Consider the following 26,939-nt stretch of genomic DNA (forward strand, 5'->3'; position numbering starts at 1 on the left):
TTCGTCCTCCACTTTCGTCTGGGGACCGCACGTGAAAATAAACCCACCCCATATACATTACCCGCGCGCGTCCCTTGTGAGCGTACAACTAAACGCACATGAACAGAAAACACAAGGTCGAGTCCATTAAGATTCCACCGAGCTCCTGAGCAATCTACGCTTTGGAAAGGTCAGGCCTTGTCACAGCGTAAATGCGCTGACCTTTGCGGGGTGTGACAGGGGCGTCGGGGGCAATGGGAATGGGACAGACCCGCGCGTATGTTTGTGGGAAGCGGGGAGAGAGAGAACAAACGTATGCCACCTGCCCGCCAAGCCCCGAGCCCCTCCGCGGGGCGGGATGCGAGGGGGGGGGGGGGGCCCGTGTGTGCAGGGGCAGGCTTCTGTTGTACATGCGCAGCAGAGCGGGCCTTGCAGTGCAGGAGGAGTCCCTCCGCAGCGGAGTGCTGTCTTACATAATGTGCCTACCGCTGCAGGTGATGATGCAAGCCATCATCATCATGCACGGGATGAGACGCCAACACTTGAAAACTGGACCCTGAGGTGCTGCTGGCACAGATCATGGCGACGCACGCTCCCACGCACAAACGCACACAGCCACTTCACATGCATGCATAGAGACGCTCGCAAAAACACACACATGGGCCCTGCTCATTTTTCGACACGTAGACACACCCAAAACACACACGCCTAAGGGTGGGGTGGGGGGGGAAGCTCTTTGCTAAAAGATATTGCTCCCTCCAAAAGAACCTGACTCGGCATTATGTCAGAGAAGAGAGATGAAAAAAAACTTCAATTATGTAGAAAGCTTTTCAGTAAATCTCTGCTTGGCAGTCCTAGACACACACACACACACACCCACACACACACTCACAGAGAAATGAATGCACAAGCGTGGCACACTCATGCACACAAACTCAGAAAGAACATGATGGGAAAGATAAGTAGCCATTGTTTTATATTCTACTGGGTGGGCCTAAGTGCTCGGACCAACACACACACACACAAACGCACAAATGGGATACAATGTAATTATATATAAATAGCGTACAGGAACAGCTAAAATAAGTACAGGATTTAATAATAAAAAGGAAAAAATAACTCTGATAAGCTGAGACCCCCGAGATGTGCATATGTGAGCTACAACTCAGGGCTCCTGACTCAAAGGATCCATCCAAAAAAAGGAGATACGATACATACGAATTTGTACAGATGTCTCTCAAATTTCCTTCCCGGGGTGATACATTTCTATTTTTTGAAGCCTGTACACTGGAAGAAAAAAAGCATTCAATTTTGGATGCTGTGAATGTGTGCGAGCGATAGTTGTGCGTCAACATGGGGAAACCAACAGCATATGAGGAACGGGGGAGGAGGCGAAGAGAGGAGACGTGGTAACAAAAGAAAAGGAACAAGAAACATTTACAGACCCACGCACTGGGCCTCGGGGTGAGAAAAGAAAGAACAGCAACCATGTGTAGGAAATCGGTTGAATCGGTCTAGTTGTGTTTCCGTTGTTCACTTTTCACATTTGGCGGTTTGGGTTTCTACATGATGTGCTCTTCTTTAAATTGCTATGGAACCTCTGACTGCTTATGACAGAAAATCAATTTAATACCGATGACTCTCATGTCGCCCACATAAGCAAGCGACGTAGTCATCGAGAAGATCGCTTACCTCTACATAGTTCTTTGGATTCCAGTGAAATCACACTAAATCTACTGGTACTGTGAAACACTACCCCTTTTGTCCACAGGGACCGCCAGAGTCAAAGTTAAAGTCCCTGGTAGTAGCCTGAATAATTCATCTCTCTTTGACTACAGAGTAGTGCACTTCATCAGCGCTTGTGCAGGCGCACCCGCACACACACACACACACACACACACACACACATGCTGACACATACAAATCACCTCACTGATGGATCATTTGCATTTGTAGTTGTGTGATTACTGTACAGCGGTTTGTGTGTATGTGTGTGTATGTGAGTGTCAGGAGAGTAAATGTGTTACTGTGCATGCAAGTGGTGAACATGTTGTGTTGTACAGATATACAGTCATCCTGTTCAGGCACAGAGGGAGTTGCAAAGACTCCATGTGATACACGATCGGCTACCTCACATCTGGAGAACAGACCACACTGGAAAGTGAACAAACCAAATGATCCCCCTCCCTCTCTGGGGGCGCATTCCTTCAAACCGAACCCTGTCCACTCCCCGTCGATGCAAGCACTCCAGGTGAAACAATCTCGCAAAAACTTTTTGGGATCGATCTTTCCCTGTGCTATCGCTTCCCCCCTCCTGCAGTCTCTTCACTTCTGGCAGACTCTTATGACTCTCATGCATATTCCAATGCGGGCCCTCACTTTTCCACCTTGCCCAAGGTCTGTTTGTTCTGTGAGTTCAGTTTGTATCAGATCATTGCAGTGCGGGCCAAAAGTTCCCATATATGAAATGATTGCCTGTCATAAACACAGCAGCCTACCTGGAAGGTCACAGCCAATTATCTCGACTCTCATCCCGATCCCTGCTGGAGACCACCGCTCTGGATACAGCCTGATGAACTGGGACACGATCTCTTCAAAATGGCGCAGCTCCGGGGTGTCGTAGTGCGTGTTCCCCTCAAAAATCTGTCACGAAGAATACACAAGTCAACAAACGTCATGGTGATGGTTCGCCCGTACGTGGCGGAGGGTCACTTGCAGTCTGCGTCGCTTCTCTTCCTTCACCAACCTTTGGCAGGCTGGTCTTGCTGTCCATGATGAAGTGCCACTCCTTCCCGTTCAGGCTGTGTGCCACTTTGTACTTCCTGACAAACGCCCGGTTATCCGTGGTCGCCCCGCTTCCTGCGTCCCCTCCCCTCGCTCCCTGGGTGATCACTCCGCGCACCGTCTTCGGCACGCCGAGGTCCACCTGCGGAGATCAGACTTGGATGAACGCGCGGCGGGGGCGACGTGCTTTACTCAAAACAACACATGGTTGTGCTTTATTGCTTCAGCGGGCTCGCCGCTGGCAGCCGGAAGGACAATGTGTGACAGCCAGAATTTAAAAGTACTACTTATTGAAACAACATGACAGTTTCACTGTGTAAGTGATAACAAATGACTAAATTTGACCCACACAAGGCAATAAACACCAGAGCCAGACTGTTGTCTTTCATATGTAGCACCAAACATGATCAAATGGCAGCGGAATAAAAGAACAAAAAAAAAACCCCTCTTACTTGGAGCCACTCTTCTCCAGCCAAGGGCTGCGCGCCGGCCGGGAACCAGCCGGAGCGACTGGCCACCAGGCGGGCGTTCCCCGGGTTCCACACCATGTCCCTGGTGGAGGAGGCGGAGATCTGGGCGTCGAGGAGAAGGCCGGACAGCAGGCCCTGCAGGTCCGAACACGGAGCATCTGGAGAGGAAAGAGGAGAGGGCGAAGATGGCGTTAACCTTCACCTTGAGGGGAGCTGATGGACACGTTTTAATTACGACCACACACAAACCCACGCTTGGTTATACATAGTGAGGTTCAAAGCATGCGTATACTCCCCTGTTTTGCATTCAAGCCCTCGCAAACATCTTAAATATGTTATTGTGTCCTCTCTACAATAGCTTGCTGTGCACATTTTATGAACACTCACTGGCTGAGGGACATACAAAAGCACTTGGAAATGAATCTCATTCAGATATGGATGAGCGGGTAGCATTGAAAGTAACTCGCAGAGGGACTTGGAGTGAGGCAGAAGTGAGGATTAAGGGGATAAAAGAGGTATAACACGAGGAGTCTAGGACTGACGGCTCGGGGAAGCTGGAAGGAGAGCGACATGAGGATCCTGCGAAGACAAACGGAAGGATCGAGGCAGGAGCTGCGAGGGACTGGGGGCGGAGGGTGAGTGTGGAGAGGTAGCGAGAGCTTGAGGAGGAGAGAGAGAGAGAGGGCACGAGGAAGGGAGATGTTAGTTGTGCTGACGGTTAAAGAGAACACAGATCAAAGTTTCATGCTGTTATGTCACGGCAAAAGCAAGAGATGTAAATAATGAATAAAAGGCACAGGAAGTGTTTATGTGTGTGTGTTTCCCGCTGGGTGGTGTCTGTGTACATTTTAAAGGGAGGCATGCTTTTGAGGTTGTCCGTTATATTTAGAAGCCGGTGTGTGTGTATACCTGTATTGTAAGAGTTAATAGTTATTTCGAACATTGATGCTGAGGCAAATCACAGTTTCTGGTGTAGGAGTGAACAGGGAGCCATGAATGATTGATCGGAACTCATTTCTCAATATAGAGGAGCTCAAAGAGCAAAGAGGACACTGCAACCAAAGTATCTAAAGCCATGAGAGGGAAAGGAGGCGTCACCGAGGGAGTCGGAGACAGAGAGCGAGCGCTGTGAAGAAGGAATGACACTGGTGGAGCTTTTGGAAGGAAGAATACTTTCCTTTAATTAGCCGGAGGCTTTCTATGTTTATAAGATAGCAGTGGGAGTGTGGGAAAGAGTTGATATACATATCCCTGCATGAGTGAGTGTGTGTGTTCTTTTTTTTTTACATTTTATTTAGAAGGTTATTTTTTGCAGATGTTCAATGATCTGCAATGCCTTTGAAGGAGAACCAAAGGCGTCGCTGAAAACTGCTGTTCTTTCTGTTCAGTCGAGCTGCGAGAGTGTGCAGCAGGGTTTCATTCCAGCAAAGTCAACTTTCTCCAGGCAGAATAAAGCCAACAACACACACACACACACACACACACACAGAGAGAGACATACCTGTGATCTGGCATCCGTAGAGCTCAAAGCGCAGGGCGATGCCGTTCCTCCAGGTCTGTGGTCGGATGCGGACGAACCGAGCCAGAACCGGCTGTGGGACGCGGTTCAGAACCACTTCGGCCGGGTCCGTGTTGGCGTGGAAGATCTGGGAACACAAAGGGGAACAGAAGGCAAACAAAGGTTACCGTCAGAAGGAGTCTTATCTCTCCTTTTCTCACACATACACACAAACACTCTTGCTCTTCCCCCACCCACAGAGCCGGGTTTCGCTTGGCTTCACACACACACACACACACACACACAGCGGCGGGCCGGACAAAGCAGAGACAACCCAAACACGGATCCAATGTCACCGGCCCAGCTGTCGATGTGTTTTGGGGTCAAAGGTTCGGTGCTGGAAGGCTGGGAAAGCCCGACGATGGATGAAGGGTTTTCTCTCACACAAAGACACACACACACCGGGGTCCTAACACCTCCGTGCTGCTGGCCGTATAGGAGGCTGCGGGAGACATGACCTGACACAACCAAACATGATTGGCCGTCAGACGCAGGAAGTCTCCCCAGGTGGGCAGGATGTGAGTGAAACAAACTTGCCAAAGCATCAGCATTGGCTTCTTCCCCGCGAACACTCCCTTCCTTCCACTTGCACCGAAGCAGCGGGGTGGGGCAGCAGGGGTCGGAGGGCAAATGTAACCTAGGTGGTCAAGTTTCTTCCTGCTCATAATGCTTGAGGGCGTGAGTCTTGTCATCTTTCCTCTCACTGTCAAACAATGCGTCCCCTTCCTCTTCCCACCAGCTCCTCTCTCTGTATATCAACACCTCCATCCACGTTTGTTCTAAATTACTTGATATCTCAGCACACATCATCTCTCCCTAACATTGCCTTTCTTCCTCTTTTTAAAGGTTACAAACTGAAACCACACACGCACACACACACACACACACAAAAGGCACAGAAAACCACAGGGACCCACACAAATACACACATCCTACACACTCAGCAGGGGAAGTGTCTTACCACTGAATGAGTGTTAAGTGTCATTCCCTCTGTATGTGGTCCACCGGGCCAGCGGATAGAAGACCGACAGTTATACGCAGAAAAAAAAAAAAACGCACACTGACTAACGTCAGAGCCCCGGCGCACAACTGAGAAAACTGCTACAAGCAGCTGAATTAAAGATTAAAGGCATCACTTCTTATAAAAGATCCCGACATGACTTTTCTGTTACACTGTTCCTAGCACGGGACGATCAAACCGACGATCCAAAAATATTTTTTTTCAGATTAGGTGACAAACTTTTTTTTCAGTTTAGAAATATTATACTGGTGAATAATGACCCATTTGTGAAATCCCCTGCCTGGTGCACATATATAAATATATATTTGAGAAATTCCATAGGCAGAAAGAAATACGAGCGATATGACTTCAAAATCCTACTCGAGCGGTTTTATTTGATTTTGGGCATGGCCTGATTTAATCAAGTGGAGCTGACACTGGTAATACAAAGCAGCCTGAGTGTTTGAACAGATAAGCGGGTCTATATCGGCTGTATCTGCTGCTGGATTGAGGATAGACAGCCGTTGTGTTTACCTAAGAGGCCAAACAGTGGATGCGGGCTTTTATGGGGGTTATGTAAACACCCCACGCATGCACACACACAAAGGCGAGCGTGTGACGGCGGTTTCATCTTCTCTTACAAACCAAACCGTCACCGCGCACGGCTCTCAGATATTCTGTCCCGTGGAACAAAGAGCGGCGCGGCGAGGCAAAGGGAGAAAGGAGAGGAAACCCAAAGAAATGACCCGCGGGGAGGAAGAGTCCTCAGAAGAATAGTTAAAAACAGATGAAGAGAGGGGCCAGGCGGGTGAGAGAGAGTTGGAAGCAGGGACCGAGGTTTAAAAGAGGGCCAGCAGATATGACCGAACATGAGCAGAAGAATGTGGAAGGAGGAGGCAGCGAGTGGTGGCGGCGAGTAATAAAAAAAAAAAATAGAACAAATAACGGATTCATCACTGGAAACAGGAAATACCATCCAAGTACTTATCTCGCAATGAGGCTAAATGCAAGGGAATTTCCCCCCCCCCATTCTTATATCAATTGTGGTCATAATTTAATATTCTAGATTCTGACAAACATCTTCATTCAACTAAAGCTAAAACATCAAATTAAATCACTGGTATGACCATAATTGAAAAAAAGAATTGTCAGGTCAATAAATGATGTAAACGTGAGATGACGAGGTCCGGTTTCTAAAAGTAGCAAATTCGGAAAAGCAAAAAATAATATATCCACTACTTCCCAGAAATGTCCAATTTTTCCAGTTGTAAAGATGCCTGTCGTCCCTAATGGGGCATTAGCTGGTGCATTACAATACTGCTGCTTCACTTTATTTTCATCTTTGGATAAAGGCAGAGAATCTGGCCAACATTACAGACATGAAAAGAAATGCTTGTTCAATGGAAACTGGCTCCCTAGAAGCTCTTTCTACTTTTTCTTTTGGATGCGGGAGGCCAATGAGAAGCTGTCTGTTGGCTCTCGGGCTTCTTCCGTCTACTCCACTTCCTCCCATCTATTGTCAGGGTACCTGAGAGGTCGCTCCTTTGACCCCTGACCAATTCCTTCCAAGGTTAAAGGTCAACGGCCCGAGGAAGCAGAAGGTTGCTCATTGACCAGAAGGCTGATAACGTGGTTACTTACCAACTGGCAGTGGGACATGGATTGAAATGAATGCCGCTATTGTAGGCGGGACAAGCTCCAAGGCTGTGTTCCCGGGCCGCCTGTGTGTAATCTGCCCGACGACTGCCATGTTGTTTTGCACATGTGCGCCTGTGTGTGAGCCGTCACGTGACAGGCCGGTGAGCCCGGGCTGAATAATTGAAGTTGTCATGTTGTGTCTGCCGGTGCGGAGGGTCATGAAAATATAACGAGGCCCAGCACGCACGCGCTGGCTGTTTGTGCGGACATTGGCGGGACGCAGGCACCACGGGTATTTAACAATTGATGACCCCTCCGGAGAAGGAGGTCACTGGGAATGGCGCGTAGCAAAAACACCCTCTTGTACGAGCAAAGAGAGCAAAAGGGGGAAACTCAAAAACAGACTTTGTTCTCGGGAAAACAAGGTGTGGACGGTTGTATACTTCAGAGCCTGACTTATTTCCCCTCTCTCCTTTTCTTCTCTCTTGGCACACGTCTCCATCCCCTGCCAGAGGTTTTCCTTCAAGCGGTTGGCGCCGCGGGGGGGGGGGGGGGGACGAGGGGGGGGGGTTAGGAGCTCTGGAGAAGACATTACTCCCCTTCTGGACGCCTTTTCATCCCTGCGCTGTTCCCTCGATCCCAGACTTCTTCTCCGTCCACTACACTCTTCATCTCTGTTGTCTTGCTCTAATTATTCCCTCTGTCTCTCTATCTGCCCGCCCCCCCCCCCCCCCTCCCCCTCGCTCCCTCCCACCTTCTTCCCCGCTCTTCTTTTGCTCCAGACGTTCTCTCGCCTCCTCAACCCTCGGAATGAAGATGTTGACAGTAGGAACTGGTTCCATCTGGTCGCTCTGCACTGCCGGCTCTAACAGGGTGTGTGTGTTTGTGTTTGTGTTTGTGGTTGACGCAGTGATCCTTAGAAATTGTCTTACACACCACCCCGTGTCCAAGTCTGTCAAAGTTTGTTTAACGTATTAGCTTGAAGAATGTGTAATAAAAAAGATCTTTAAGAGGCTATGTGACACAGTGTGATAGAGGGGCAGGCTGAATTGCTGTGTGGGTGTTTTTTCCAGGTTACTTTGTGTGTGTGTGTGTGTGTGTGTGTGTGTGTGTGTGTTGGACAGACTTAGCACAGCCTCACAATGCTTTTCAGCAACACAACGATTGGTTAGTGCTGGGGCTGACGGGATTTTCCTCACCGACGAATGACAGCGAGCGCCTTTAATGTTAATTTGTTGAGTGTGCGCGGGCGTGTGTGAGAGAGATATGCAATTCCTTAGTGTGCACACATCTCATCAAGTAATGGGGTGTACATGCGAGTTGTGTGATTTAGAATTAACAAGTCACAGTGGTGTCAAACTGAGAATGTGTTGGCGTGCAAAGAAACGAGAGAGAATATCACACACACACACACACACACACACACACACACACACACAGACGTGCACAACGCCTGTGTGCTGGTGTGACTGACTGGTGGTTGCAATCTGCAGCTCTGGTGTTTTTCTCTTTCAACAGCACAAAAAAAAGTTCCCATTTCCCACAATGCCTTTTCCTTTTTTTCTGCCTCCCGTTCCGTCAAACCTTATTATTGGCATCGAACCCTTTGCTCTTTGTTAACAAGGCAAAGAAGATTGTAAATCTCGACAATAAATGGCGTTGCATTGCCGCCCGGGCCGAACATTTTGACTGTGCGCTGGATGCGCAGACACACACTTGCGGCTCGACCTTCCGCGAACGCCACCGACGAACACGCGCAATCTTCCGAATCCACATTAGCTTCCCAAGCTCACTGTTAAACGACAATTAGAAGAGCCAAATCCCAGTCATTACAGACCCCCTGACGAGATTGGAGTTTCACCCACTTAAGGGCTCTTTGGGGGGGCTTAGGGTGGGCAGACTGGGAGTTTGTACAACACGTCTGGTGGATTAGCAGTCACGGAAGATTCAACCCGCAAACCCGCGGGGACCGGAAGACCACCTAGCTGCACAGTGAACTATTTAATTATAAAGTCAGGCTCGACCGTGACCAAAAAGTGTCCGCGGTAAATCAGAAAGGCGTCGCCCGCGGGGTCCAATTCATCCCGTCGATGTCTGCCGATGTACAAAGAGAAAGTTGTAATGTGAGAATGCAAAGGCACAATAAATCCTTTATGCATAATGCGATAGCCCCCATCACGCATGGAGTAAACGCTGTGACATCTTTTTCCTCGTGATCATCCACCCACTGATGGTATATTTAAATCACGTCTACATTTGATAGAGATCACACAATGTTTTGTGGCATTCCGAAAGCTTGAGGCAAAACTCATTTTCGAGGCGAACACTGGTACGAGCAATATGTCTCCCGATTGCGTGTCGATGCATCAGTCCGAAAGTCTCTGAGCTGTTTTATTTTTTCGCCCAGACAGATTAGTTCAGATTACACGCCACAGACAGACAGGAGCACATCATATACAAATGGCAACACACGCACTCCAGACAGAGAGATCAGCCAGAGGTTGTTTGAAGGGGGGGGGGGAAGGGGTGTTGGGGGGGGGGGGGGGGGGGTCACGTGTGTATGTGGAAGGAGTGGGGGTTCTAATATATCGCACAGATGCCGATTTATAAAGTCAAATCCACGTTCCGCGAAATAATCTCCACATCAAATACCCCCCGCCGTCCCCACCCAAACCAATCACTGGCAGGCACAGAGGGGGGTGGGGGGGGGGGGGGGGGGGCTGGTCTGTATGGGTAAGTGAGTGTGGATTGAACCTCCACACACACGCACACTCGACCACCGCTGCTGCCACTCTCTATTTAGCTGCTTGCAATCCACAGTGACCTTAGCCCAGCTATAAGGGAGGGGGGGGGGGGTTGAAATGCCCCGGAGACGGACTTACTGTAGGACACAACGACACAAGCTAAAGATGAATCTCCCCCTCCCCCTCCCTTCTGTAAAGTGAAATAATGTTGCTATGAAACACCCAAACTCTCTCTGTTCACACCTGGTGTGAGTCCACAACCCTCCCCCGCACCCCCCCCCCCCCCGGCGTGTGTTTATTTGCACGTTGATGTGAGAGAGATGATGAAAAGCGAGCCCAGATAAGGGCACATAGAGAACTCCATTGTTCCCCTCCTCCATCGCTCCCTATCTCTCCCTCCCTCCAATACCCTCCCTCTCCGCCTCATGACTGGGGTCATGACTCAGGTTCATAGTCAGTCGTAGAAGGGGAATGACTCCTGCAGGAATGTTCCACCGCTTGTAAAGGCTCTGTTGTTGGATAACATATCATGATGGTAGCGTCATTCAGAGAAGTGTAATCTCCTACCTTGTGGTTCTTGCCGTGGCGGTAGACCATCCAGTCCTCCCCGTTGGTGCTGACCTCCAGTTTAAAGGTGGTGACGTAGTAGGACTTCTGCGTCTCCTTGGAAATGGCCCCTTGCGTGGCGATCCCCGTCAGCACCTTCAGGAAGTGGAGGTCGACCTGGAAAACGAGGGAGCAGCGGAGAAATCATTTAAAACCCCAACACAGCGCAGTAATAGAGCGGCTGTGTCGATATCTGAGGGGATTTATGGAGCTCAGGGCTGATGTAGATAACAGAGACAAAGCAGCTGCTGTTTCTATCCATCACAGACAGCAGGGGATGGACGCCGACTGTGGCCTACTGCCGAGGGAGCTTGTGTGTGTGTGTGTGTGTGTGTCTGCGTGCAAATCACATTGTCATGTGCAAGGGGAGGAAGGCTGCAAGCAAAGATCAATGGCGTGGTGTTCGGATGTATTGCTGGAGAAGGCCTTCATCAATCACCTCGCATTCTCGGTGCTCCTGTAACTGTGTGTGTGTGTGTGTGTGTGTGTGTGTGCACTTCCTTATCATCAGTTCACAGTTCCTCTATTTCCCCTAAAGGGTCCTCGCCGCGTACGAGACGCCTCTCCACTCCTCCGGCCCGCCAGAGACACCTCCGTGCCCAGGAACATGTTCACATCACAGCTGGACCTTTTCTGCTTCCCACTGGTTAAGACCTAACCTGTATGTACTCCTTGTTGCTGTCCTCCGACGGCGTCCAGGCGTTGTCGTCGTTGTTGAGGCGGGCCTGCCGCGGCAACCAGCGGTTGTCGTAGAAGGTCGTCGATGCGCTGATCTGATCGTCGCTGATCTTCCCCGACTCCATGCCGAGCGCCATGCTGCAGTGGAACGCTGGTGGGACAAAGGGAGGGACAAGGCAAAGCGTTCAGGTTGTTGCCGTGACTAGAGCGAGAGATGGAGGAAAAAAATAAAAGGAGAAGAATTGGTTTTTAAGCAATTGACGGGTAAAAATCAAAGCGGCATACATTAGAGCTTGAGGACGGAGAAGAAAAGGGAAATCCAGACAGAGGAAGGGCAAAGGAAGACGGAAAGCAGCCCAACAGGTGGGCAGCGGTAAATTGAGGTGAAGTCAATTCACATTCTGAAATAAAACAGTAAGAGTTTGCTTCTGAGAACCGTGCTCTCTCAGGAGGGAGTGAAAATAGACTGCCGGGTGAGAGAGAGAGAGCGCGCGGATTTAAATAGACATTAAAGTAGGCAAAGCTGAAAAGATCGAGAGGCTAAGAGGAATGGAAGATGAAGCAAAAAAGACTAGTGCCATCAGAGACGACAGAGATGAAACCGCTGAAACGAGGGGAAAGAGAGGTGGAGACGAAAACCGGTAAACACACCGACACAGAGAGCACTCGCACACACACACACACACAATTTATCCCGCACTCACAGTCGCTGACTTCTTTGTGCGTCATGTTGTAGCGGGCGGAGAAGCCGTCTTTGGCCACGGCCATGTCGGTGTGGAAGGAGAGGGACAGCAGGCCGGAGGAAGACTGGATCTCCGGAGGGATCTTTGTTCCGCAGTATCGGCCGATCAGAGGAGACACTGCAGACGCACACGGAAACAAATCAAAGTGGTTGAAGGTTTTCTTGGTTCTATAAACACTTTTGAAACACAATTCTAAAGGTTTCTTTCAGTGGGATATTGCATCAAAAGTTCTTAATGCACAGACAACAAAATACATTTTATTTTGAAAAAAAGGGGTAGTGTATGGTTTTGCTTTGTGACAGTACTGTGTATCCTTTCCATGTAAAATAGAAACAGGAAGTGGAAAGACTAGTTTGAAGTAGCCACGCCGCTTCGGTAAGCGTAGTCTAATGAGTCGCAGCGCGCATCCCTCCGTATTTCCCTCCACCCCTCATTCCTCTGTCTCCCGTCCATCCCTCCATCTGCCATTTGTGTCTCGGCCAGGGCCCAGCAGGGGGAATGGAATCCCTGCCTTAATGCAAGCTGCACTGGGATCAGCTGCAGACACACATGGTCGCAAAAAACGCACACACACACACACACACACTAGCGGGGATTACAATAGTCTCAAGAGCAGCTCTCTCCCCAGAACTCTCCCCCGTTTCGTCTCCTGTCCCTCTTTTACGCCCGAGGACCCGGCTCCCTGCAACTGGGTTACACTTTAATTTCCTCCTAATTCTCAACTTTGAATGGCGTAAATTGTTTTCAGCTATCAAAGCTCCAAAATCCAAGGCTATAATTGGAATTTAAAATTCACTTGGATCCCGTTTTAGTAACAGGAAATAGAATAATTAGAACAAATCCTCAGTTCTCAGGCTCCATATTTCAAAAAAATTGGGAGAAAGAAAGTCAACGAATGAGGGAAGTCGGAGAGGAAGCACCACTATCGAGATTCCCATCAGCACCACAGAAACCGACATTACCCTGTGGCGGTCACTATCAAAGCCCTTCAAATGTTTGTTTCTCGCCATTTCCTGATTCTCGACCGATAGGCCACTTTCGCAACGCTCGGCACCTCCTATTGGACGCGAGCAGATATTCATCGTGGCCATCACTCTCACTCGCCCGGGGGGGGGGGGGAGGAAGCGCTAGGTGATAAGGAGGGAGGACTGGGAGGAGAGCAAGGGGGTGGTGAAGGGTGTTATTATGGAGAGGGAAGGCGGGGGGGACGGGGGACGGGGGACGGGGGACGGGGGACATGGGAAACGGCTGCGCCATAGGGGTGTTGAGACACTTTCAGCTCCCCGTGTGAAATAATGTTTCCTCTATGTAATGTGATGGAATGCAAAGCCAGGCTGCTTTACATCAAAGGCTGCTCAGGAAATTGAAGACTGGTTTGGAAATTTCTGGGGGAGGGGGGATAGGCTCCGTTGCTCCTGTATGAGAGTTTACTGTGTGTGTGTGTGTTATCCTCTCACCTTGCGGCAGGCCATCCCACACGTCCAGCCAGTCGTACTTGCAGTCGCCCTCTCCCACCAGCAGCGGGTCGTTCTCCAGGTCAAAGGTCAGGAACGTGAGGGTGATGTCCATGTGGGGCGGGGCGATGATCATGTAGGAGCACTCCAGATTATGGGGGTATTTATCCGGGAAGCCCGGAGAGTCGATCATGCCGGAGGAGCTGGTGAAGTTGCGGAAGCAGAATTCCGACCCTGCGATGATTAAAAGCAGGAGGCGGTATTTAGAGCGGGATCAGCCATTGGCCGTAATAGGAGGGTATGCAGGCGAGAGCAAATCGATCACACCCAGATATCCCATCTGACTTGCAGAGGGTGTTTCAGAGAGTCGTTCATCACCGACGGCGTGCCGGAGTGTACGGGAGCCGCGGTGGTTGGGCCGCACAAACACACACACACCGATTATGATCACAGGCGGAGGAGAAAATACGGTGAGTAAATGCATAAGTGGGCGCATCCAACGCCGCAGCCCCTCTCGTGCCACGAATCAGCTCCGCCACAAAATGATGCAAGGCCCGTGAACAAAAACCTATTTTACTTTTCGGAACGGTGGAGGTATCATACCTGACAGCTTTATTGCACCCTCGTGAGACCCCTTCCTCATACCACACTCAACCATAACCCCCTCGCGCGAGGCTAAAGAGGAGGAGAAGAGACGGACCCCGGCGCTATTCTAGACACTCAAAACAAATACACACTTCCTCTCCAGCTCACAAACATTTTTTTTGCACGCTCGTTCTCTCACAGACACACACACACACACACACACAGACACACACCACAAACGTTGTGTAATGGCTCTAAGTGGGCCCTTCGCGGCGGCTCCTCATTACACATGCAGATTTATGCGCCCGGGGCGGCTCACCTTGAGCTACGGCAGCTGTGTGCCTCAGATCATCTACCCATCAGCCACTGCTGCGCGGCCCGGTTTACGGACATTTTCCTGCACATTGGCGCTCCACCTCCCGACGTGGCCGCCTTTGTGTGTATTGCGATAAACACTCGCGCGTGCGTGCGTTTGATTGTTTGTCGTTCTGTGACTCCGTCCAAGTTCATCGCTTGGCGCGAGGCAACGCAGCTTTGTGTGATAATGTTGCCATGGAGACTCCGCTGTCATTAGGTCTTTACTGGCATGAATGTCAGAAATGTCCGCGGTTGTGTCCTTTCTGAACCGACCGATTGCGCTTCCTGCGGCTAATTATACGCACACTTGTATGATTTTTCAAACTTCTCTCCTGTTGAAACACAACCAATGGAAGGTACATTTCCTTACATGGGGAAAAGAGTCTGCCCTTGTACTTTCCCACCGTTGAGCGCGTTAGAAAAGCAAATAGGGAGGGCAGGATGAACAAATACTCTGGGGAGAAGCTTCTGGTGGATTTCAAAATTGCGAGAGAAAAAAGGGCCGTGCCAGTGCACTTGATAAGCAGACAGATATTCATAAAAGCTGCTTTGAGGTAGTGCAGACACGTACACGGGGCATTCCTTCCTCTGCATTCCTCCGAGGCACCAGTCCTTATTTTCAGGCAGCCTTATAAAAGCTGAGGGGTCGGCCGGCCCTCCCTGTCTACACTTGGTTAATGGTAGAGAGCTGACCCCAATCAGCCCTGAGAGAGGCTGAGGGGAGGGGGGGGGGGGACTCCGGAGACTGTCTGTACAATCTCTCCCTCACCTTGTTTTGTTTCTTTTCTCTCTAACAGCTTCCTTTTGTATGTTCCTCTATTTTATTTATTTTTTAAAGCCAAGTGACTCACACGTCTTACTTGACTGGTGCATGCGTCGATTGGATCTATGACGCCCGTGCGTGTACCCGTCTGCCCATCGATCCGCTTTACACGCATGAGCGGACGTCGGGGCTGAAGATGTCGACACAAACGCAGGAGATCTCCCCCCCCCCCCCCCCACACACGTTAAAAGCAGCGCTCAACCTCTTGTGTGTCGACTCCCACACACCCGGCGACATCAAAAACACAACCGTGGATCATCTGCCTTCGAGTGCCAAGCCTGACAGCCTACACACACACACAAACAGGCATATTGAAATACAACGGTAATATACAAAAAGCTACCAGCCATATTTCCCCACACACACTACTACGGACCTCACCTCTCTGTGTATTGCATGCGTATCTACAGTTGCGTTTATTTGAACGTAAACATGCATGTCATGAATATATTAAAACAGCATGTGTATATGATGTGCTCATAAAGTGTGCGTGTGTGTGTGTGTGTGTGGCATGTGTGGTGTCTCCACAGCAAGTGTGAGACCCAGTAACACACTGGCCTTGTTTCTTACTGGGTCACGGTGCAGTGGTCGGGAGTCCCGCTGCCACAAAAACCTTCAATCTGAACACAGCTTGACTCCATCGCCTGTTAACACACCAGCTCTTAAGTTTTACACACACATAGTGCTTTGCATGTGTGTGTTTGTGTGTGTGTGTGTGTGTGTGTGCATGCACATATTTGCACGTGTGCCTTGGGCTTTGTGCATGCATGGCTACCTTCTCTCTCTGTTCATTAGTTCACAGCACGTGAACACATCAAAAACAAGTGCCCGTCACAGCCTCCTTCCGTCAACCCTCGGCCCATGTCACACGCACACGCACACGCACGCACACACACACACACACGCACACGCTTGCCTTATCCACGGCCCCGTTTGGTGCTTGCATCGCATCACGAGCTGCCATTTGGCAAGAACTGTCTACTGCCAAAAAGGGGGAGGTCATGGTGTGAGCGTGGACGTGTGACTGTGACGAGGGGGGAGCTGGGGGGCGAGAGGACGAGTTGCTGGGTAGAAAACCACTCGACTCATACACATGAGTGCTTGATGTCGGTGCGGCTCCACGTGTTGTGTCTGGGCGACCCCCTTCTTCTTCTTCCTCTTCCTCCTCCTCCCCCTCCTCCTCCTCCGTTCCCTGTCTTCTAGGCAGCGACACGCCAAGTCTGTGCTCATTCACTCTTTTGACTAACGCGCCCTGCTCTTCTGCACTCATCTCTTGCTCACCTCTGCTAGAGCATGCCGTCTGCAGCACAAAAAAAAAAGAAGAAAAAAAGAAACTCACCGCTCTACTCAACTCTCTACCTGCCTTTCTCTGACTGACATGTATCCGCTCCTCAGTCTCACTCACATCTCTCTTGTGTAATTTCACCGAAGAAAGTGTCCTCCTGAGGCACATGAGGAGGGCTGTGTGTGAGTGTGTGTTCATGCGTGCATGAAAGTGTAGTGGAGGGAGCGGGCTACACAGCGGGGTTGGGCTGGAAAACCCACAACAACAACAACAACAACATCATGAACAGACTAAATGTTCTTGGCGTGCCACTGTTCGGCGCCTTGACGGACCCATCAGTCGGAAGCAGCTTTGTACGGAAAGGGAAGTCCTACTGATGCCTCTGCAATGTGTAACGGGAATGCATGTTTTTGAGAATCCTAAAAAAATCACAAAAATTGCCTTGATTGTCTCATCCGTCCTGATCGTCCCTTATTATTTCATCTTCTGATCATTCTGCTCTAATCCACTTTATGCATTCATGAATTAAATGTACCTGTTCAAGCTTTAATTACGTGTCAGCGATGGGAAGGGGTCAGGTGTTTTTCAGGAAAAAACACAGACCGCGTGGCAACCAGCCTCATGGCCTCAGCCGTCGCTGGCGCGAGGCTCGCCGTCCAATCAGCGCCACGGCCTCGGGAAAAGAAATTGCACAGGGCTGATGTTGTGACTGCCACTTGGTTGGGGGTCCCGCCCAAGACGGCGCGCCTGCCGTGACCCTGCAGATGCCTAGACAGCGGTCACGCAGGAGACCCAATGCCTTGGGGTCCTCTCGCCCCCCCCCCCGCTGCTGCTCCCCAGCCTTGACTCGGGATTGGCTGCGACGTTATTTGCCCCCGCCGCGCCAGTGGTGGGCTTTGGCAAACTGGGGGGGCTGGGGAGGGGGCTTTTCTGGCAAGTCTGCCCCCTGTAGCCGTGGTAACAGCGGCAGCCGCACATGACGTGCAGAAGTGTATGAAGGGTGGATGGGGCGTGGGGGGGGGGGGGGGGGGGGCAGTGGTAGCCGGGGCTGAATAAAGGGTTAAGCACGCATGAGTAGGAGCAAAGTAGGCCACAACAATAATGGGGAGGAGGGGGAGGGCGGGGGGGGGGGTGCACTTTCACTGTAGCTATGGCAGGATTAAGGCATACGTGTACTGTATGTGTGGGTGGGTGGTTGTTGTTATGGGGCAGATGTTCACCCCGGCTCCCCTTAGGAGGTGCACTGAAGGGTGGAGGGGTTTCGGTATGGAGGTTGAGTCAAAGGCCGACTCCTGCTCCTCCTCGCTGAAAACATATATTTTTCTGCTGTATAGAGCACACACACAGACACACACACAGACACACACACACAGACACAAACAGATTGCTTGTCCAATTCCAAACCCCCTGGAGTTGTTACAGTCACCGTTTATGTAATAGGGTTGAATGAAGAAAACAAAAACAAGCCGCAGTATCATTAGTTTATGGTACGGAAAACCGGCCAAGATGTGCGTCTCTCCTTCACACACACACACACACACACACACAGACAGACACACACACAAAACCAGCCAAAAGCAGACACACAGCGTCTGACTTCTAGACACAGCGCGGTGGGGTCAGCTTGGACTCTAAGCTCTACTGTCTGTTTAATATAGGAAGGAAGCTGGACGCGTTCCCCAGCTGCGTGCTGCGATTTCCATCTCTGCTTGGTCGCACCCTTTAAAAACACACACATACACACACGCCCCCATAAACAAAAAAAACAGCCGCACACTCTCCAAAAAACATCGCAGAAAACAGTGCGATCTAGGATCTACTTTACACTTTCACACCCTTCGACACGAGCCAAATGCAGTTACATCCACACATACGTCAGTAAAAGTCTTCCAGAGCGGCTCGGTAATTAAAAAGATACACAGGAATGCAACTAAAAGCCGTTAAAGAGGATATAAGTAATGGCGATGCGATGAATTCCAGCCTGGTTGAACAAACGCACGCCAGACGGCATCTGCCTGAACGTCAGAAGTTGTAAGCCCGCGTTAAGTGGAGACCCGTGGCCCGGGCCCGCCACGGTACGCCAAACACTTTGATGAGGGAGCGTGCGGGCACCGGGAACGCCGTAATTAACACATGGCCCCAATCACGCACCCTGAATACATTTTCACTCTGTGACTCATTTCTGCTTTGCCGGCCTATGTCTCCCTTCAATCCAATCATTCCCCTCTACCGTGTCGGCCTCTGTTTGTCTCTCCCTCTCACACACACACACACACACACGCAGCTATAAAGCCGCCTCCACGTACATACAGACATGCAGAATCTCACGCAACCAGCACAGTGGAACCACCCACACGCGTACACAGTGACACAATCTCTCAGGCCCCCTGGATTTATACCGGGATCCTGTTAAAGCCACGGCAACCGCATCCCCCCCCCCCCCATCCACCAGCCTCTGATAAATCCCTGTGCGTACATATGTGTGTCTTTGCACGTGTGTTTATGCGATACAGATGCCATCTGAACTGTTGCATCGTTAGGGTTTGGTGGCCTCGGTGGCAGATCTCGGGCCGCGATCATTGACACAAAACCGGAGATATTTCGCATAAGGTAGGATGTGATCTCTCCGATGAATGCTCTTTTTTTTGTGCTCCACCCACCGTGAAATCAAAACGCTGGTTTGATGACTTGTTTAACGATCAAGATTCATTTTGATATCTGAAATATCGAAATATATCGGAATATCCAGCAAATGGCGCCTCGCCAATCAGCCGGAAACTCATTTGAACATAAATCTTTCAGCTGCCTCAAGGCCAGCTAACCGTTTCACCTCTCTAACTACACACACACACACACACACACACACACACACACACCTCATCACCCCCACCAGCAAAAGAAAAATACACTCCCCGCTACAATCTCACCTACAAAGTGCGGCACACCTCGTGCACTTCGGCGACCTCGAAAAAATTCCATTTCGGCACACACTCATCCCCATCAATCTCCCGACCACCGCGTCCCCCCATAAACCTTTCACCTTAAGTCCAACTCCAAGTTGCCTTGGAGCTCTCTCCAGCACCTACCCCCCCGGATCCTACTCCAATTAAGCGAGCATTTCTCGCATGCTTTCAGGCGGTTGGAAGGTAATCGTTTGTTCCCTCCTCTCTCTTTAACTTTTGTTTATACGCAGGGCTGCTGATGTTAATTATTGTAAGAGTGTCGGGGTGAATGATCACAGGTTTCGGGCCATTAGCATGGGACAAAATCATTAACGTCAGTATTAATGCACAGCCTTACTGTATGTTTGGGTCGTGGAAAAGTTGAAAGTCACGTTTCCCACAGAGGTATTTGATTACTTTTAGACAGGTGGGCCGAAAGTGGGAAACAGAGCAGCCTTATCTTAAAATAAGCAACACGACTTAGGCAATATCCCTTTGTATTCAAAGCGGCACATTAGAATAAACTAAACTTGAAATAGGATTATAATAAATCAAAGCGTAATAACACCAGACGAGTCAATAAAGGCTCTGTGCACTCTGCTGAATGTCTAAAATGCACATTTCTAGGTGCTTTAATATTTATTATTTATTGAAATATTTAACCACCTATGAATTGTTTATGGACTTCTTAATAAAGTGAAGATAAAACATATCATGGATTTTAAAACTAAACACTATTAAACAAGAAAGTATCGTAGACTTTCAGGCATTTTTAGCATAGGGTCGTCGTCTTCGTCTTAACTAGCCATCACGCTTCAGGTGCCTCACCGGTTTTGAAGATCTCGTAGCGCAGGGAGAAGCCCGCTCCCTGGTGGGCGTAGTCCGAGACGAAGCGGATCTGCAGGGAGGGTCCCGATGAGATGATTGGCGCCGGGGCGATGTTGCTGCAGTGCCGACCCAGAACATCGGCATTTTCCGAAGTCCCGTCACGGATCTCGATGAAGTCATACCTGATAGAATGACAAAAGAAATAGATTATTTCCTATTGCTTCATTAAAAAAAAAAAAAAAAGTTTACCTTGAGCTCAACAGAGCAGGGAGGAATTGAGAGAGGTAAGGAGATAAAAGGAGCGCATGGAGGGTAGATACACATAGATGGATCATTATAGGGTTATGGAACAAGCTAAGCTAATAAAAAACAGACAGGTGTTACCATCAGAGTTCAGCCTCAGCACAGAATACACAGTGTCCAGGAAAAGCATTTAGACCATTAAGGCACAAGTAAATATATCTACAACAGACTTGGCTCTCAGTCAGAGCTTCACCACGGTTCTTGTGCTGCGTTCAATAAATGTAGCTCTTACGGCCCGTTGTTGGGAACAAACGTGGATCCTTTTAACACCTGCTTTTTCAAAGAAAAGAAGATGGGGGGGGGGGGGGGGGGGTCTAAAAATAGGCAGAGGAGCTTATGAAAAAGTAAAGAGGCGAGGGCTTGGAAAGAGGAAAGGTGAGGACCTTAGCAGCTCGGAGGGGGGGGGGGGGGGAGTTGGGATAGATTAGGATAAATAAATGTCAAGAGGCCCCGCTTTTTAGCTTCCACATGCTTGAGCTCTCAGCTCATTATAACCTCTGACTAGTCAACTGACCCTGAACGATTAAAAGCAAATTCTCAACTGTCAGTTCAGTGTGTGTGTGTTTTTTATGAGAGCAAAACCGAGAAAGAGCCAGAGACAGAGAGAGATAGTCCACCTGGCTCATTCAAAATGAGCTGATAGCTCCAGGAACCTGCAGCCGGGACAAATCGGCAAATATATAACAAACAGCAAATGAGTGATAACCTTGCTCTACGGGTTGCATCACGAAGATGTCCCACTTTACATCCCCATCATGTTCTCCTTGTGCTGCTTCCAGAGAAAATCTCTATCTAACCTTACATGACATCATTCATAGACCTCAGATGGGGGAGTGCTGGAAGATGTTTGACACGATTGAGAAATGGCCAGCAAATGCCTGCAAGCAGGTTTGAATGGTAATAATCTGGGGTGTGGAACACGCCATCATTTCTCCTTATTGTCTCAGTGCTTTATTGCCATTTGAATTGAGTGTCTCTTTCCCATATTGTTGATTTCCTGCGTAACTAACTGCATCGCCACAAGAGCCCTGCAGCTACACGCGGGACGCCCTCCCAACGAACCAGAATGCAAACTCATCTCGATTAGATCACGGGACCAAGACGTCAAAAAGACGTCCCACTAATTACCGGGGCGGCTTCTTTGATGTCCCGAGGTATTCATCCATTTTTTAAATGCAGCGTCTGGCTAATATTCTATACAGGGAAACAGTTTATTTTCTCACTAGTTCCTCAAACCCAGGAACTGAGAGCCAGCAATCAGCGCTAGGCCGTGTGTCCCTTTGTGGCATCCGAGCAACTAAGACTACTTTTGTGTTGCGTCTTGGAATAAAACGTGGATTAAGTTGAGTCTCTAAGCCTCTTTTCTTCGTTCATCTCATCCTGCAGTGTTTAAATTCCTACACACAGCATTGGAGCTAAGACTGCTGATGGAGGGATAATCCCAGCCGCATAATCTGGGTCAAAGTGGCATATGTACAGGTGAGGATCAAAGTGCAAAAATGCTGCAATGAGCTTGTAATGTCGCCACAAAATTGGTGCCAGCATTAAATAGCTTAGGAAACTTAGGAAAACACCATTTTTCAAATAGAGATTTGTTTTGAACTCTCAAGTTTGAGGAGGAGTTGTTATCCGAGATGGAAGTTTCAATGGACGGGGGTATTAAGTTGCATCATGGGAATTGCAGGATCCATCATTTTTGACTCACGTCCACTCCTGCTGCAGCGATGATGACTGTTCTCCAGCTCTCGCTCGCTCTCTCGAGGCCCTCGACTCCACGTAAGTGCAATACCAAATTGCTGGAGTGCTCTTTTCCTCCAATTCACATTATATCTGTGCATCAGCACGGAAGAACACGCTTGAATTATTCAAAGACAGATGTCATTCCTTTCTCCAAAGCGAGCCGCGCATTGACGCCGCGCCCCCCCCGACCAGCGGTTAAAACATGTGGCGTTCGAGGGCCGGAGACCAAATCTGCACAGAAGCCGCCGTCCGGCTCTCTTCCGCGCGGCTCGGGTTGTAATCCCGCCTTGCAGAGGCGATCGTGAAGGCTTTAGCCACGGGCTCCCCGCGGTGAGCCTGTAAGAGCCACCGCCGCTCTCCCTAAGTACGACTGCTTAGGCCTGTAACTGACACATGGAAAACACACACACTCCAAACCAAAATGTGCCAACAAGGCGCACACGCGCAGAGAGACGGGCGCGCGCGCACACTCTCCGGCGTTGTATCGCCAACGCCAAGGATAAAAGAGCTGAGAGCCTAATTAGGTTTTAATTGATTTTGGAGTGGGTCTCTATCCCTCTGCGCCTCCCCCTCTCTCTCTGCCTCGCTCGCTCCTGTCGTGGATTAGCGTCAGTGAGTGAGTGTTCCTCAGATGTGATTATTGACCTGTTCGCTCAGCCTCTCCCCGGGCTCTGATGAATACATGTATGAGGGCCTGACGGGCGAGAGCCCGCCGTCTGCCTCTCTCCCAACGCACATTCCACGACACACACACACACACACACACACACACACACACACACACACACACACATCAATTATTTGCACACGCAGACCCCGTAAAGACGCGCACAAGAGTCGCATAGCACTCACAAGCGCACGTTCAAGCAGCACAGATACCGTTTTTTGTGCGTTTCATCCACACCCCGCCTATGTCTGACACCCCCCCCCCACCCCCCCTCGCCATTTCCCTGCTGTCTGTCTGTCTGGGTCTGCATGGTCCGGCCCTGTGTTTAAGAAGCAATTACCGGCCACCGGTTTTCACCCCACCTTCCTCATGTTGTCCACAGAGCAAAGCTGGAGTAGAGGGGAGGAAAGAGGTGGGGGGAGGGGGAGGGGGGGGGGGACTGAAAACCCTTGAGGGCCGGTAATTCAGCACCAGTCCAGACATGTCTTCCCTTCCTCGGCTCTCATATATCAGTCCGCCAAAACAGCTAATTGCCTTTCGCACCTCTGCTGTTTGTCGGAGACTAGGGACGGGCCCTGCGGGCATTGGCACCTCACCACAGAGACGCACACCTGCCGTATTTACACGTTGTTTGTGAATGCACAGGTCTAGACTATGTTGGTCACTCTGTAAACTAGCTTGCGTTTTCATTTGGTTGCATCGAAATGCCGACGCAAGTGAACGTTGCACAAAAGATTGACACATCATTTGCTGCGGACGCAGCAGGGCCGTCTGATTTGTTTTGTTTACGCCCATAAAAGAGCAACAGCTGCTGTGGAGCATCAGCAAACCAACTTGGCCATGCTCGCACACTTGAGGCCTTCAGTAGGAGTGATTTCCCTCTTTGCTCTGCGCCGTTCTGTGTGTGTGTGTGTGTGTGTCCGCCCCCCTGTCTGTGTTTTTTATTCTCCGAGAACCAGATCCCAAACCGGTAAACAATGAAAAAACGTCTCTCTCTGTGATGGATTCAGAAGCAGAAGCAGTAAGGCGAAGGGTGTACACTAGACACATAAGCTTTGACACACACACACACACACCATCCACTCCTCCCACCCTCAATCGGGACTCTAATAAACCATAAGTGCCTCTGAAATATTAACTAGATGAATCCCTGGATCCACAGGGCCTGCCAGCTTCAATCTAGCCCCTCCAAAAAATGGACCTCCTCTCTACCTCGTCTCCTCGTCTCCTCGTGCCTCACCCGTCTCCCCCGTGCATCACAGAGCTGTACTTACACAAGGCCGAGGCCAGACCGCTGACCACAGGCCGTCTGGGCTCGGCCCAGGACCTTCTCGAGCGCCATCGATCTGAAACATCAGACTATAGCTGCTGTCTGAGCTGAAGCTGTGACCCTGCTCTCCCCGCTGGACGCATTCAAAATCCTCTATCAACAAGGATATTTGTATTTGCAAAGAAAGAAAGCATCAGAAACGGCATCTTACTTTTTTAAATGTTGAATCATCCGTGTTACCGAAGACCGTGAGCTTGTTCAAAAGTGCCAGTTATTGACGGATCAGAACCTGAACAACTCCCTTCAGTCGTGACCTCGGGCGGGTCATCTGTCTCTCCTCTCATCCTGGACCCTGACCCTCCTGGTTGTCCTTCATCCCTGTGTCTCTCCCTCCCCCTGGGCCATAGCTGATCATCTATTGATTTCCCCCCGTTACAAGCGGAATACAGACATCGGTCCCACACCTCGCCGAGCCCCCTTTGGGTATTAGCAATAAGGGTGATCTCATGGTCACGGGAGAGTTGTTGCTTTGTCTCCCTGTGACCGGGCATGTCTCGGTCCAAAGAGATTTACAGCGGTGTGAGCGTGAAAAGTTGTACCATCAAATCTTCCCACCTCGGGCAATAACAAATAACCAAAATAAGTGAGAAATAAAAACCGCAGAGGTGGAAGAAATTGATCTTGGGAAATGACTACAGTTTTATGCCGCGCGCGTGTGTGTGTGTGTGTGTGTGTGTGTGGGATTCGGTTTCAATGTTTAATGCAAGTGTGTAAAAATAAAACACCTCCTCCTGAGGCTAGAGAAGAACAAAAGGGAGGAAAGACATAGCTCAAGAATGGGAGGGAGATGAAGCGAAAGCGAGAGGGCTGTGGAGAGGGAGGGGGAATCATTCAGCTGGTATATCACTAGGTAGCATCCTGGGGCTCGGCGATGGCAGATTGCATTAGAGATATGGGCCTGATATTTCATCTAGCCTTTATTACATTTAGTTCACATCAATCGGCTGGCAACCTGGAGCTAAGAGCTATTTGGCACGCGGCCGGACTCCCCCTGAAATGAAATCCTGAATTAAAGTGCCACCTCAGACACGGAGCGCCTGCACGGGGCTGCGGATTCGATTGCTGCAGTGGAGCCGCGGTCTGGCTACGTTGCACCGACTGTTTGAACCCAATGATGGAAAATCTCCAGATGTCCAGGGATATTAGCCAGAGTTCAGACCCCTTGCCTGTGCTGACTATGCACTTTTCTCTGTTTTATCAGGGATTAAAGTGCCTAAAAGGGAGGTGGGGGGGGGGGGCGCTCCTACACCGACAGGTTGCACGCTGAAGTGAAGTGCGTACGTGGCCCGTCTTTGCAAGCGCGCACGCTGTAAACGCGTGTCCATTTACCAACTATGCAACTTTGTTAGTATATATTTTTCTGGTTTTTTCCCTCGCTGTCGGCGCTGTAATCCCAGCTGTCACGCTGATTTCCAGCCTTGACCAAGATGGGGAGCCCTCCACCTCTGCAGCCCCTTCCGGCTCCGGCTAGGACCGTGAAAAATGCAGAAATCTACTCTCTGCCCCCTCACACTGCCATGCCTAATCATACAGGCCAAAAAAAGAAAAGAAAAGAAGAAAAAAAAAAGAAGGAAAAGGAAGCTGCTTGTAAAAGCGCTACAGGGCTCGGATCAATCCGGGTAAAAGGCACAGCACAGGACGGAGAGAGTGCGGATATCGAGCCAGACTTTGGCTTTTCCCACTTATGTCTGCTGCTATTTCTGCGCTCCGAAGGGAAAGCGCATCCCTGTGACAACAGAAGGGCAAACACACAGCGGTGTGTTAGAGGTTATGCATGAATAAATGTTCCCGCGATGAAGGATGGAGGGAAGGGGGGAAGCTCAAACTCATTCTGATGCTCGCAGAGTTACTCACCCGGAGACGCCTCCACCCCCCCCTCCCCCCCTCCACCCACTCTCACTGACTCTCACACCCGTACACACAGGAAGACGGGGAGTTTGAGTGGGAGTGCGTGTTGGAGGGCAGGCCAAGCCCTCGGCCCCTCCAGGCGTGTGTAAAAAAAACGGAAAAACGAAAGAAAAAAAAACTCATCCCAATGAAACCTTCTGTGGAAGAAGAGAACCGAGGAGGCAATTTCAGTTTTCCTTTCCTCCTCCCTCGGCCTCCCGTGGCCCTGCACGCCTCGGGGCTGTGAGAAACTGCTTGACACCCTGCTTATCGGCCCACTGTGCTCGGGCAGTCCAGTGAGCTGCCGCGTTGACACTGTGACGCAGTCACTCAGAAGTCACACCGCCGGGGAGATAATTATGCAACGTTTTGCGCCGAGGCGTCAAAACGGCGCTCGCCAGCCCCGCTGCGACGTGACACAGCTCTGTGAACGGAGCCCGACAGTCACAACCCTTTCGTTGATGCCGTCATGAAAGGGACTCGTCTCTCGGCCGGACAAATTGCTTTGTCAGGGAACAATGCCAAAATAAAAACAAAA

General features: G+C 50.1%; 1 protein-coding gene across 2 annotated transcripts in view; it reads right to left on the reverse strand.

Annotated features, from left to right (window-relative positions):
* Positions 1 to 26,939, reverse strand: part of nrp2a (neuropilin 2a) — a 51,681-nt gene that overhangs the window by 14,632 nt on the left and 10,110 nt on the right. For both annotated transcript variants that reach the window (XR_009955938.1, XM_037462405.2), the window contains exons 3-11: positions 20,475 to 20,656; positions 13,658 to 13,888; positions 12,162 to 12,317; positions 11,439 to 11,608; positions 10,741 to 10,896; positions 4,735 to 4,879; positions 3,216 to 3,391; positions 2,726 to 2,905; positions 2,478 to 2,622 (exon numbers count right to left, since the gene is read on the reverse strand). Coding sequence is in view for 1 of the 2 variants with exons in the window: in XM_037462405.2 (XP_037318302.2) it covers positions 2,478 to 2,622; positions 2,726 to 2,905; positions 3,216 to 3,391; positions 4,735 to 4,879; positions 10,741 to 10,896; positions 11,439 to 11,608; positions 12,162 to 12,317; positions 13,658 to 13,888; positions 20,475 to 20,656 (1,541 nt within the window). In the remaining variant the exon portion in view is untranslated. The remainder of the gene's footprint in view (positions 1 to 2,477; positions 2,623 to 2,725; positions 2,906 to 3,215; positions 3,392 to 4,734; positions 4,880 to 10,740; positions 10,897 to 11,438; positions 11,609 to 12,161; positions 12,318 to 13,657; positions 13,889 to 20,474; positions 20,657 to 26,939) is intronic.

This window comes from Pungitius pungitius, chromosome 3, assembly GCF_949316345.1.
Source record: "Pungitius pungitius chromosome 3, fPunPun2.1, whole genome shotgun sequence".
Lineage (NCBI taxonomy): Eukaryota > Metazoa > Chordata > Actinopteri > Perciformes > Gasterosteidae > Pungitius > Pungitius pungitius.